General features: G+C 46.9%; 1 protein-coding gene across 2 annotated transcripts in view; it reads left to right on the forward strand.

Moving 5' to 3' along the window:
• The window catches only part of SVIL (supervillin), a 97,455-nt gene that overhangs the window by 69,172 nt on the left and 13,910 nt on the right, over window positions 1–14,373 (forward strand). For both annotated transcript variants that reach the window (XM_029955882.1, XM_029955883.1), the window contains 8 exons: window positions 2,160–2,332; window positions 3,847–4,002; window positions 5,240–5,376; window positions 5,931–6,078; window positions 6,198–6,343; window positions 7,944–8,119; window positions 11,047–11,191; window positions 11,508–11,784. In XM_029955882.1, coding sequence (XP_029811742.1) covers window positions 2,160–2,332; window positions 3,847–4,002; window positions 5,240–5,376; window positions 5,931–6,078; window positions 6,198–6,343; window positions 7,944–8,119; window positions 11,047–11,191; window positions 11,508–11,784 — 1,358 coding nt within the window. The remainder of the gene's footprint in view (window positions 1–2,159; window positions 2,333–3,846; window positions 4,003–5,239; window positions 5,377–5,930; window positions 6,079–6,197; window positions 6,344–7,943; window positions 8,120–11,046; window positions 11,192–11,507; window positions 11,785–14,373) is intronic.

The following is a 14,373-nucleotide window of genomic DNA, read 5'->3' on the forward strand; positions in this document are numbered from 1 at the left end:
AGAGAGATACAGAGCATAAGCGGGGAGGGGCAGAGAGAGAGGGAGACCAGAATCGAAGCAGGCTCTAGGCTCTGAACTGTCAGCACCGAGCCCGATGTAGGGCTCGAACCCACGAATGTGAGATCATGACCTGAGCCGAAGTCGGAGGTTTAACCAACTGAGCCACCCATGCGGCCTTGTTTTGCATATTTTTAGATACTATCTCCACCCCATCAATTTAGCAGAGATCTCTACACCTTTCACTTGACAGATTGAACCCTTACTCCTAGCTTTGAAAAAATTTTGGATCGCATGGGCTCAAACTAATACAACTAACTAGAAAACCAGGAGAGCATGTTAACTTACCATAATTTATGAAATTAATAGACTTGACAGTCTTCTCTGTGATGTCCAAGGGTCTCTTTTCATACAGGATCATGGCTAACCCACCTCAGGAAAGCAGTTATGGTATTAGGATTCCTTCACTGAAGGTTCCAGAAGGAAGCCCAAGTCAAACTGATTTTGGCAAAAGAAAGGTGTGGAGGGATTTACGGGTTCACTCACTAAAAAGTGCAGTGTGGATTCAGGCTCCAGAGGCTCCTCAGAATGAAGTCTCTTTCTGTTCCATTTTCCTTTGGGCTGCTTTGCTCCAGCGAAGCTATAATTGCACTCGGGAAGATGACCATCCCGGCTGCCGAATTTTTGATTCCATGGCCACCCCAGCACAGGCAGGTTCTCTTCCCAGTTGTTCCTTCCAGCACAGGTTCCAGGCTTGATTTTCTAGCGTCCAAGCCCAGCCCAGTGGCCAAGGGGATGGAAGATGCCAACTGGCCCAGAGCTGGTCTCTGGATGCCTTTTGGAGCCAGAGCCAGAGTCTTGGTGCTCTTACCAGAAGCTGGGGAGCATGTATGCCAGCCAGGCGCAGCCCACAGCTACCGAGCACATTTGTCTGTTCCCTTCAAGTTTGTCAGAGTGACGGTCTTTTTCAGAAATCTGTTCATTATCGCACATTTTTCCTTAAGCTGCTCCTAATGCATTTGTTGCATATTTCCATTTTGTCCATTTTTCTCAATATTTTATTTAAAAAAAAATGAAAAGAACAGGGGCAACTGGGTGGCTCAGTTGGTTGAGTTGACTGTTAATTTCAGCTCAGGTCATGATCTGGTTCATGGGTTCAAGCCCCACATTGGGCTCTGCACTGACAGCTCAGAGCCTGCTTGGGATTCTCTCTCCATGCACTCTCTCTCTCTCTCTCTTTCTCTCTCAAAATAAAGAAATAAACCTAAAAATTATTTTTAAAAAATGAATTTTCCATTTCCCACCTTTAAATAATATTTTGTGTTTTTGTATACATGGTTATTTAGCCACTTCTCATCTTCTCCTATCCCAAATGTCATTGCTTAAATCATTAAAAACATATATACATCTATGTTTATGCACACACACACGGAGGACAATATTATATATAATATGATAGCACAGAGACTGCGCAGTTGGACGTCGAGAGCAGCCGTGGAGTCTGTTAGGAAACCGTGTGACTGGACCGCCCACCTCCCCTTGTCTGCCCTGCCCGAGAGATTGAGTGTGTGTATGGTGGTTACAGTTGGTTTCATGGACTTACTTTATTTCAATATACTCTTCAGAGTTGTGGTTATTTTTCAGAAAGGCACAAAGGGCTGAGAGGAGTCTAGTTGACAGGGAGTTCATAAGGAAATCAGAAAGGTGTTGTGTGAAGAAGTTTAGTATGGAGGAGAGAGAATTAAGTTGAAAAGCAACAGCTGGCTGTAAATTCCTGAAGGGCTCTCCAGGGACAGAAGTACATGTATGCAATATTCCGACAGGAGAATTAGGAAGAGTCCATGAATGGGATGAGGGTGGGGAAGAACTTCTCACACCCTTCAGAGCCATCCAATCCAGTAGTGGATTGAGCCTCTGGGCAGAGACCACAGGGTGTGGTATGGGGAGAGCTTCTGGGATTTTGGCCGAAATGGACTTGAACCTCCCCATCTCCAAGATTCTGTCTCCATGTCAGGGAGTGGCGAGCAGGAGGGTGACTTGTAAGACTTACAACAAAATCAGGAAATGAAATTGCAGAGACCGTCGCTTCAGGTCAGAGACCCCCAAATAAACCAGGCATGGATGATACCAGACCAAGGTTGCAGCTCCACTTTGCTCCCCAGGTTGACCTCCTCTGTGGCCGAGCACAAGCGCGCAGTAAGGCCCAAGCGCCGGGTTCAGGCTTCCAAAAATCCCTTGAAAATGCTGGCAGCCAGAGAAGATCTCCTCCAGGAATACACGGAGCAGAGACTAAACGTTGCCTTCATGGAGTCAAAGCGGATGAAAGTAGAAAAGAGTGAGTATGTTGAACCACCACACTGCCCCTGCTTCGGAGCTGGTGATTAGGTGATTTTAGTCCTCTCTTTCTGCCTTGCTAAGGCCGATAACGTGCTCAAAAGACACTTACCACATAAAAATGAGTAGGTGTGCACACACATGTACACACCTGCCTGGAATTTAAAGGCTTTTCACAGATATTCTTATAGACTTGATCAATTTAAATTATCCTGCTTGACTGAGTTTCCTTCCAAGGGGTCAGAAAAGGATGTTTCCAGGCTTTGTAATTGAACCCATTTTCAGCTCTGTAGAGCCCACATGCAGTAATTCCTCACTTACTCTTACTCAAGACCAAATAGTTGATCTCTCATGAGAAAACACCCCAAACTGCTGCTTTTCCTAAGCCTATATTTTCATATTATTAACACACAAAACAGTGCTTTCCAAATTGCTTTTGTCAGGAGCCTCAGGAGCCTCCGAGCTGGGGATGTGGGTTGGCTTTGGGGTGAAGGCGGTGAGTGGGAGTGAGGAGAGAGCTCCACACTCTGTGATCCACACTCCGTTTTCCTCGGCCGGGTAACGTGGCCTTGCCCAGTTCTCAAACACGTGTTCTTGGTAGAGCTGATGGCAAACACAGTCTTGCTAGTTTGAATATTCTCACCATAATTTGTATTTCCCTTGAGCACTCATAAACCTACTTCCTAAAGGTTTTCTGAGAAACACGGTATTTACTTGAAGTGGTTGAGTCTTTTCATTATAACTGATTGACTAAGAAAATACATGTCAAAACTGCTATGCCATATGAATTGTCAAGTGGTATAAGAAAGACCCTAATCCCAGCAAAATAATTTTCTGAATTTCTCTCTAGCACATATGCTTAAACAATTGGTTAAAGAAATAAAGGCTTACGGGCACAATTTTTAAGTACTTCTCCTCTACCTCCACTCTTGGGGGCTAGGGGATAGCTCTGTGATGATAGACACACGACATGTACACATTTGTTGGTGCGCATGGAAAACCCAGCATCTTGTTATTATAGTCTTAATCCTGGGAGCAGAAGACCTCAGGAGATTAGCCAATTGATCATTTTGCCTCCAGGAAAAGGATTAGGACTAAGCCATCCCTACATAATAAAGACTCATTAGATGACATCTCATGGTCTTCCTTGGGGGTGCATTTGCATTAATATCTAAAGTTTGTCAGGAGGCATCACAGCTTTCAGTGGAAGCGCAGCACACGAGTTTAGCTCCTGACTTCCTGCTGCAGCAGCTGGTCCACGTTGTTCCTCAGTTCTTGTCTCTGCAAGGCGAGGTGTGACGTGTGTCAGTATGCGGCTTAGACCTCCAATACAGGGTTAAACCCTTAGTACAGTGGCCCAACACTGAACCGTATACGCAACCAAACCTGGGCATGTTCTCCCCCTCGGGACTAACTTTTAAAGAAAACGGTAGTCAGTTCTGAATCTCTGATTGCTAACCTTGTCATTTCACCCACCTGTCTTGCTCCCCAACCCCGCACATTCAACCCTCCCAGTGTCCTCCAACTCCAACTTCTCAGAAGTCACCCTGGCAGGTTTAGCCAGTAAAGAAAATTTCAGCAATGTCAGCCTGCGGAGTGTCAACCTGACCGAACAAAACTCTAACAACAGCGCGGTGCCCTACAAGAAGCTGATGCTGTTGCAGATTAAAGGTATTTAAGGGCAGCGCAGAGGAATGGCATGTTGACCAGGGGTTTTAGTCCAGCGACGTCAGGAGTTCTGACCATAAGCAGGAGGGAATGCATGCTTTTTGAGAACCTGCCGTGTGCCAGGTGCTGGGTTACCCCCTGCCTTGTGAGCTTCCCAAGATCCTGTGACCTGGGAGATGCTACGGCCACTGAGGTTAAGAGGACTTAGTGACGGGACTGGGGTCACAGCTCCCATCAAGTAGCAGGGCTGGATTTGCACCCAGGTCTGTCCCATTTTAGAAGCTCAGCTTCTGCTGCTGCCCCCCTTGCCCCATGAGCCCCGCCACCACACAGCCATGCATTCCAGATGCCCCTCAGCCTTCATGGCAGCGCTCTCTACTCACTTCTCCTCGCTCAGGAAAGCAAGGTCTGTGTGGGCCAGAGGGAAGGACAGAAGTTCTTAGAGAAGGAATCTAGGGACAACAGAGGCAAATGAAGGCCCTCTGGATTCCACTCCAACACCCTCTCTGTCGCTGGCATGGGAGACAACCAGCTAGGCCGCAGGCTATGAGGAGAGACAAGTGACAACTGCTAGAGTAATCATCAAGAGAAGGATGGATGAAATTTCCTTCACTGCAGGTGTCCCATGTTTCTGCATGACCACTGGCCTTTTTAGTGCATTCAGAGGATGAGCGACAATCACAAATAACCCTCTATTCCCAAGTTCTGACCCAGAGACACTACTGTCCATGATGTGACTGTGGAAAGCTTGAAATCAGCAGTCACTTAGTCAAAGGGGTGGAAAGCAGCACAAAGCAGTGCCTCCCTCCTGGCTGATCCCCTCAAAGACTGCCCTCGGTTCAGAGAGAAAACCCCCAGGAAGAAGATACGGTGTAGGCATGTCCTTACCTGCAACATGTATGAAATGTAGGAGGTGGGCCACACAGAGAGAAAGAGACTGGGGGAGGAGTTACGGAGGGAAAGGGAGCATGTCAGCTAGCTTCCCTGGAGGAGGGAGCTGAGTTAATCCACACACGTGCTGTAGGACATCAGTGGTGGTCCTGACACTAACGAGGGAGAGGAACCTATCAGGCCAACATTCGAACCCCCTCCCGCCAGCCTGCATCACAGAACTGGTATTGGTAGACAAGAATCTTTAGAATTGCAAGGGTCTGTAGCAGACATGCTTCCTGGTCCTTCCCGTGGCTTGAAGAGTTCTCCCCTCTGGGAAGATGGTGACTCACTGCCTCCCGCCTCACAGGAAGAAGACACGTGCAGACACGACTGGTTGAACCTCGCGCTTCGTCACTCAATAGTGGGGACTGCTTCCTCCTGCTCTCTCCCCATCACTGCTTCCTGTGGGTAGGAGAGTTTGCAAATGTCATAGAGAAGGCAAAGGTTGGTATCTGAAAAATAAAAATCATTCTGTTAAGCATCTCCTTTGCACACCAATAGAGTGTTCTACAGTTGCTAGATCATTCCAAGGGCTCCTCAAGTGCGAAATCAAGTGAGAAGGGATGGAGTAGTATTTGTTGAATGTTTTTCAAACAAGCATTCATCAGGTGCTTGCGTGGGATGTTTTAGAAGGACTATGGCCCTTCTCTCCAGATTTTAAGTCCTATTCTCCTCTGTTTTAAAAAAGGAACTGCCATATCACTTCAGTACTGTTTGTCCCAGGTACCTATGAAATGCTGCTGCAGACTTACTGAATAAAAATCTGGGGAGAAGCCCAGAGAATGGGCATTTACCAAAAACTTCACAAGTAATCTCTTAAATTTGAAAATAAGAATTGTGCTCTAGAGAGTCGTACCCCTGGTACATTTTTCTCACCTGGCTGGAAATCCCCACCAACCAACCAGTTGCTGCAGCCCCTGTGGTCACGTGGTTTTTCTCTCCCTCCACCTAGCCACAGGCTTGCCTACCCAGGTAACCGTGTTCCTCCCTTTTTCCAGGCCTCAGAACTTGCGAGTTTAATTCAGACAAAGAGAGAACTTGGCTGTAGAGCTACTTATATCCAAACTATCGAAGAAGGAATTAATACCCACACTCATGCAGCCAAAGACTTCTGGAAGCTTCTGGGTGGCCAAACCAGTTACCAGTGTAAGCATTTATTGTATATCAGAGAAGCACAAGACTTTTCCTACCCCCTACCTCATTCTTTTAAACCAGCGGCTCTTCAGTATAAAATGTCAGACCATCTTATTGTTCTCATCCCAAAGCTGCCGGAGACCCAAAAGAAGATGAACTGTATGAGACAGCCATAATTGAAACAAACTGCACTTACCGTCTGATGGATGACAAACTTGTTCCCGATGATGACTACTGGGGGAAAATTCCAAAGTGCTCCCTTCTGCAGTCCAAAGAGGTACAGTTCATGGGTGCCACCCTCACTGACAAAGCACTTTGCATGGGGCTGCCCAAGAAAATGGATAGAAAGTGCCCGAGAAGCGCTGGCCAGTGTTAGTGCCTATTGTTGAAAAGTGACATTCATTTTATTTATTTATTTAAGTTTGTTTTTATTTGTTTGAGAGACCGAGAGAGCACAAGCAGGGGAAGGGCAGAGAGAGGGGGGAAGAATTGCAAGCAGGATCCACACTGTCAGAACAGAGCCCGATGAGAGGCTTGAACTCATGAGCCATGAGATCATGACCTGAGCCAAAATCAAGAGGCAAATGCTTAACTGACTGAGCCACCCAGGCGCCCCCGAACAGGGACATATTTTTAAAGCATATTTACTTGTGAATTCAAACCATGACTGCCATGTTAAATACGAATATAGAATTCAGAATATTGTTCAGGGCAGTCCTGGATCATTGAAGGCTTTTCTGTTTGAGGCAAAATGTAATTTTTTCTTCTTTTTTCTTTTGTATTTCTTTTCTTTTTGTATCTGTATGAGGTGATGGATGTTAATTTTTTGTGGTGATCATTATCAAGTCATTATGCCATATGCCTTAAATGTATGCTGTGCTGTGTGTCAGTTATATCTCAATATAAACAGAATAAAATGTAAATACTCCCTTAGCCCTATCTCTTGCTTTTCTATGAACATTACATTTTTTCAGTCTTGAACTTTCAGGAATAATAGATGATGTATATGGAATTTAGGTTTACCAAGAGATGTACTAGCTTTGTTCTCTCACATTGGTAAATATCTACTAAGTGCATAGATTGTCATTACCATTCTGTATTGCAAATGCTGACAAAAAAGTGGGAGACACAAAAGAACCAAAAGAACCTTAAGTTTCATTGAAAAGAGGAGTACTAGAAAGGATGTAACCCAAAGCTAGATGGAGAGTCTGCTATGTATGGGCATTGAAATGAGAACAAAAATCACAGGAAAGAAATAATCAGGAGTAATTTTAAAGAGAAGGTGAAATTGAGCCTGGTTGGGAATTGAGTAGGATTTGGATGGCTGGACATGAAGGAAGAAATTATTTTAGGAAGAAAGAGTGAAATATACCACAGGAATGGAAATTAAAAAATAGCATTACATTCACATATTCATTCAGTAAACACTTAGAAAGTCCCTACTGTAAACATAAGTGTGGTATGGTCTCTCCCCTTGAGGGCGTTGGAACTGTACAGAGGAGGGAGACCTGACTGGTCCTCAGTGCCTGGCATGTGAGAAGGCCTGTATGCACGCTAGGTAAACGAGCGAACAAAGGAGGGAGACAAGGAAGAAGGAAAGAAAGAAGGGAGATAGAAGGATACAGCTAAATAACTGTTTTTATGAATGGGGGGTGTTACAGAGTCGGACAGTTCAGGACAAGATGGAAATCCCACCCTCGAGGCAGAGGCGTGGGGAGCAGGGCAGAGCCAGCTGGGCAGACCCCCGGATCTTTTTCTGTTTGTACTGATTGCTCCATTGGGGTTTATATCCTCTCCCACTGGACCCACAGCAGGGACCCTGATTCACCTGGAGCCTGGCTCTGACGTTAACCACCTCTTCTGTGCCGATTCCCCAGGTGCTGGTGTTTGATTTCGGTAGTGAGGTGTATGTGTGGCATGGAAAAGAAGTCACGTTAGCACAACGTAAAATAGCTTTCCAGCTGGCAAAGCACCTATGGAACGGCACCTTTGATTACGAGAACTGCGACATCAACCCGCTGGACCCTGGAGAGTGCAACCCGCTTATTCCCAGGTATTCCTGACTCTGCTGACAGTGGGGAAGGGCTGTGGGATTCCCACGGCGCCCCCCCCCCCCCCCGCCCCGGCCCCGGACTGTCGCTCTCCAGAGGCTTTCTTCTTCATAACTGACTGCAGGTGGTGCCCGAATATTCAAAAGAAGAGCATTTCCTTTAGCTCCCGCCTAATTGCAACAGAAATATGGATGTTGTCATCTCCCGGCCACTGCGTTCTAGCTTGTGTCTGGAGGCAAACAAATTGTTCCCACCTGCAGTCTTCCAGGTGCTGCCCTGGCAGATGAGTAGCAATTGTTTAAGCAAATTACAAGCTGATCTGAAAAGCTTGCCAGGATCTGGAATTCAGCCATGGATCCAAAGCAACATGTTTCGTTCTCATTTCACACCTTCTGAGCGTAGCTTCCAGGATTTACCATTTATTTGGCAGTAGATGATGCTTATGTCTTTTGGGAGACAAAGTAAGAGGAAGGGTTTTGTATTGAAATAATGATTGTAATTTTAATATTTCCTCTGGTGTACTGAACTTTTTTTAAAAAAGTAATTTTGAAGGTGCCTGGGTGGCTCAATGGGTTAAGCATCCAATTTCGGCTCAGGTCATGATCTCACAGTTCGTGAGTTCAAGCCCCGCATCAGACTCACTGCTATCAGCAGAGGCCACTTCAGATCCTCTGTCCCCCTCTCTCTTTGCCCCTCCCCCACTCACACTCTCAAAAATAAACATTTTTTGAAAAAGTCATTTTGGAAAATCAGAATATGCACAAACTCTAATAAATACAATCGTAAGAAAGATATTTTTAATGTTTATTTATTTTTGAGAGAGAGAGAGAGAGAAAGATAAAATGCGAGTGAGGCAGGGGCAGAGAGAGAGAGAGAGAGAGAGAGACACAGAATCTGAAGCAGGCTCCAGGCTCTGGGCTGTCAGCACAGAGCCCAATGTGGGGCTCGAACCCACAAACCGTGAGATCATGACCTGAGCCAAAGTCTAATGCCTAACGGACTAAGCCACCCAGGCAGCCCAAGAAAAATAATTCTTACATGCAAAGGGTTATTATTTTTTTTCTTAACTACCAGAGGGGGGGAATGCTTTTAAATTATGTGTGCCATATCATAGATTAGAAATAGATGTGCCACTAAACAGCAGAGAACAAACATTGGCTATCATGCAACTGGGTTTTAATATTTTGCATTGACCTAGTCTACAAGTTGCAACTTCCCTACCTAGTCTTGTTTTCAAATCAAATTATTGGTTTTATTACTATTATAAAAACAATACAAAGTTATGTCAGTGTAGGTGAAAAGTTTTCAAATCCGTTTTAACGAAATGCACACTTAACAAAAACGTAGTCCTGTAACAACTGGTGTCTTAAGAGATGAAGCTAAGGTGGAAAAGAATATTTTATTTGATTTAATAAAAGAGACAATAACACCAGAGCATAAAATCCACGTGATAGATAACATACATCGTAGTGAGATAATGACAGATCTGGGAGTAGATGAGTCAGCGCCTAACCCACTGGTTTTCAACATGTCCCAGCTCGGAATCACCCGGGGAGCTTTATAAAAATGTACATGCTGCCGCCCCAGCCCCGCCCCAGGGGCCCCAGGGCTGTGTTCTCAATTCGTGTGGGGTGGGGCTTATATGCCCGGAGGTCTTAAGGGCTCCTGGAGGGCTGGGAGATGCAACCAAGAGCAAGCACCCAGCCCTTCCTAGCAGAGGAGGGGGTCGAAGCACTGAGCCGTCCTGACTTAGCCCAGTGGGAACATGGAAGTCAGCAGGGAGGGAGAACCTCACCCCCTCAAGCTCTCAGCCTCCCGCCTCCCCTGCCTGCTCAACTCCCCACCATAAAGGATCCATGTCTAAAGCTGAAAGCAAGTGCTCTTCTACAGACATCCCAGCAAGTCTGCTGAGAATTTATACCAAAGATGGTCATTCAGACATTTGCTATTAAAGACCACAGCCTTGCAAGGGAGTCCTGGATTCTCCATCGCTGCTGATACTTTGTTCCTAGAGTCCCGCGAGCAAGCGAGGTGGGGGTGTTAGGAGACCGTGGCCCGCCCCGCAGTGTCCCCCAGAACAGGCGTTCTCCCTGATGCGCCGTAGTCGTGACCAGACAGGAAGTGACAGGGCAGGGGCGGCAGCAGGGCCCCGGGAGCACCGTTCATCAGGCTCACGGGGTATATGCATGCGGGTCTCCGTTCACAGCCAAACAGGGATTTGGAAGGATGAGCCATACCTGCGCGAACCTGCTGCAGCATGAATTTATTTCCTCGACTCTGCCTTTCTCTGTAATCAGTGTTCGAGCAGTTTCAGAGTCTGAAATCCTGAGGCCGTAGCAGGCCTCCAGTTCGGGCTGTGCGACTTCCGCGTGTGTGTCCTCTGCTCCCCCTGCCTGCTGTCCTGTCTGGTGGCTGAGAAATAAATACGTAGAAATTCACTTTATGCTCTATGACAGCTAATTTTAGTAACAGGAGAATTTCATCTGCTCCCAGAGGCCTGAGGGCTTGGTTGTTACAAGACTTAACGGAATTCAGGGGGAGCACTTACAGGTGACTCTGAGCACATGAACTAGGCAAGGACGATATGCATGTGGCTCCTGCCTTTTCCCAGCTCCCAGTCTGGTGTGCTGCCCGCAGGGGCTCCCAAATGCAAGAATTTGCTAGTATGGAAGAAAAGTCCCGTCCTGACATGATCCACACCACATGGATTCCGTGCACAGCTTTCTAGAAAGGCTTGGGAGGCTTCAGAATAAAACACGAAAATGTCGCTTACCTGACAAACAGACCGTTTTGTACACCACGAAGGTATTCTGAGTTGTTTTCAGTAGCCACCTGTGTTTGTTTTCCCTTCCTTTCCTTTGTTTTCCCATGGCTTTAATCTTGGTCCTTCTCCTGTCTACTCCCCCACCCCACCTCCCCACCTTTGCAGAAAAGGACAGGGGCGGCCTGACTGGGCAATATTCGGGAGACTTACAGAACACAATGAGACGATATTGTTCAAAGAGAAATTTCTCGATTGGACCGAACTGAAGAGACCTAATGAGAAGAATGCCAGTGAACTTGCCCAGCAAAAGGTATTTTGGGTAGTGAAGTCTGAAACCTCAGGCCTTTGGTTTAGGTCCCAACAAAGGAGGCCTTGGAGCTCAAGCCTTCCCAGAGTTTCCAGTTAGTCCCTCCAGGAGGTGAAGTAGTCTGATTTGTGTCCCTGGGGTTATAGGCATCCCATTCACTACTGTGGGATGGGTATTCAGGCCTCTGTAGTCTTTCTCCCAAAACGCAGTTAAACGCTGGGCCAGACCTGGAAAGCCTAACAGTGAAATAGCAGTGAGTGTGACAGGAAATGGCTGCAGAAACGGGCCACTGAACCAACGTTCTTACATTCCCTCGTAGGAAGACCCTCGGGCGGAAGCCAAGCCCTATGATGTGGCGCGGATGGTGCCGGTGCCGCAGACCACCACCGGCACAGTGCTGGACGGGGTGAACATCGGCCGTGGCTATGGCCTGGTGGAAGGGGACGACAGGAGGCAGTTTGAGATCGCCAGCGTCTCTGTGGACGTCTGGCACATCCTAGAGTTTGACTACAGCCGGCTCCCGAAGCAGAGCATCGGGCAGTTCCACGAGGGAGATGCGTATGTGGTCAAGTGGAAGTACATGGTGAGCACCGCAGGTCAGTGAGCACTTCACGTTTTCTTCGCATCGAGGCAGGGCGCCCCAGCTCTGCGGCTGGGAGTCTAGGACCCCTCGAAGCTGTTCCCTGTGTGCACAGCCTTCGTCCGGCCGCAGACAGTGTGCCAATCTGACCATTCACTTTGAGAACCACTTAGCAAACTTTATAGATGGATCCCGACACCCTAGCATTGCTAATGAAGATCGTGTTTCCTTAGAGAAATTAGACGTGCACATTATGGTTTCTCTGCTTCCCTCGTTCCTTCCCCCGCCCCATCCCCAGAGGTCTTCTAGACAAGTGATGATTTGCCTCCAAATGACACTTACCACGTGGCCATCTGCAGCTTCAAGTCTTAAGTAAAGTGTACCTGGATGATTTCGAACTGAAACCAAACGGTGTAGTAATGCACAAAAGATTCATTAGAAATAAAAGAAGCTATTTCCTCTGAGGCTGAGAGCACGAACACACTTTGCAGATCTGGTTGAATAAATACAAGGCCGAAACCGCTCGTGCTTCCTGTGGGTGAAATGCTCAGCTCAATGCTCCATTGTATGCTCTGCACCAGAGGCAGTGAGGGAGGAGAGTCAGGGAGCTTCGGAGAGGGACCCCCCCTCTCCTTGCCGGGAAGTAGCCCGTTCTCTGCAGCCCCACCAGTTGGGAGAATTTGTCACAACTCTGATCTTGAGGTTCAACTTCTGAGCATTTCTTTACCCCCTTGGAAGCCGTCTTGCTGCCAGGGCATGGCTGCCGGGAGCTGCAGGTGATGAGGGCCACCGTCTGCTCCTCAGACACCCGCAGGCGTAGAACCATATGATTTCCTTCCTAGTTTATCAGAAATAAGTCTGCTAATCAACTGGCAGCATTTACTGAGCACCTACTCTGCATGCAGACCCTTATGTTAGGGGGTAAGTAACCACATGTGACCCTGGCTTCAGGAAGCACATGATAAATGACAGTAAAGAATGTGCGGGAAGAGGCACTCGGTGAACACTGGCCCCTCGGTGACCACGGTCTAGCTGCTCATCACTGGTGCCCCGCAGCTGCACTGGGAACCAGGACATAGAACTTGGAGCTCGGGAAGCTCTGCTGGGACAGAGTCAGCAGACCCAGTAGCCGTGTAGACAGTACAGTCGTCCTCTTGGCGACCCCAGCCGGGTGCACAGGTGCACAGAGAGGCCCTTGGAAAGTGAACCATGGCTCCAGGGAAGGGAGACCGCAGGCCGCAGTGGGCAGCCAGCGGGGTTCTGCTGCGATGCCACCTGACCACGAGCAGCTCTTCACACTTAGTTTCCTGTTACTCCTCAACTCAAGCACCGGTCACAGACTTCCTCTCGAAACATAATGAGACGTAATGCATCAACACTTTTGTTTCTTTAAGTTTATTTATTTATTTTGATGGGGAGATGGGTGGGGGCAGAGAGAGAGAGAGAGAGAGAGAGAGAGAGAGAGAGAGAATCCCAAGCAGGTTCTGCACTGTCAGCACAGAGCCCGAAGTGGAGTTCAATCTCGTGACTGTGAGATCATGACCTGAGCCAAAATTAAGAGCCAGACGCGCAACTGACTGAGCCACCCAGGCATCCCCATCAACACTTTGAATTAGCCATCTGATCAAGGCTATGTAAAGGTTACAGTCCATAAATTTTTACTGATGAAAGATTAATCTTTACTTTGCTAAAGTAAAAAACAAATGAACTAAAAATTAAGTTGTATGTAGTAATAAATTTGTGCATATTGAAGAACATTACTGAAAACTATTATGAAGTATTTTAAGGAAATAATTCTATTTTAGATATATATACTGAAGTCCACATTAGAATGTTAGAGGGTGAAACACCAGTCATTTAAGCCTGAATACATATTTACACAGTGTATCTAAGTGCTAACAGATTCTAAGATATGTGTCAACTTCTGTGACCTGCTTTAAGCACATCTTCCCCAGCAAACAGGACTAATTTTCACTGCTTTGAAGAGTGGGATTACTAATCAAAGGCAAACTTTTGTTCTGTCTAAATTAGCAGCAATTTCCATGGGGTGGCTTCCAAATTAATTGTGAATATGCACAGCCTAGTCATCGATGGTTCTACTTTCACTTTGCCCAGTTAAAAATACACAGACTTGGGGTGCCTGGTGGCTCAGTCCATTCAGCATCTGACTTTCAGTCTCCTTCTCTGCCCCTATCCCCACCCTCCCGCACACACATGCGTTCCCTCTCTCTCTCCCTCCCTCCCTCTCTCTCTCTCTGTCTCTCTCTCTCTCTCTCTCTCTCTGTCTCTCTGTCTCTCAACCATTTAATAAAAGATACACAAACTTGACCAGTTCAGGTCCACAAAAGATGGCACTACAGGTTGTGCTTAGGCAAGGTGCTGTTAAGAATTACTACAATCATTTATGGAAACTGTGTATACAGTACTTCGCTAAAGGGCCAAGAATATCAAATAAATGTGGCCCTGGCCTCTTAAGAACTTAAAATAAACGAGCTTCCTCGTACCTTCAAACCTCAAGACAACTGTGATTTCATAAACGGGACTGGAGCTGAGAAAAACTGGGTTAAGAGAGAACCAGAGATTCTAGCTACGATCTCTGATTTTC

Source organism: Suricata suricatta, chromosome 10 (genome assembly GCF_006229205.1).
Source record: "Suricata suricatta isolate VVHF042 chromosome 10, meerkat_22Aug2017_6uvM2_HiC, whole genome shotgun sequence".
NCBI lineage: Eukaryota > Metazoa > Chordata > Mammalia > Carnivora > Herpestidae > Suricata > Suricata suricatta.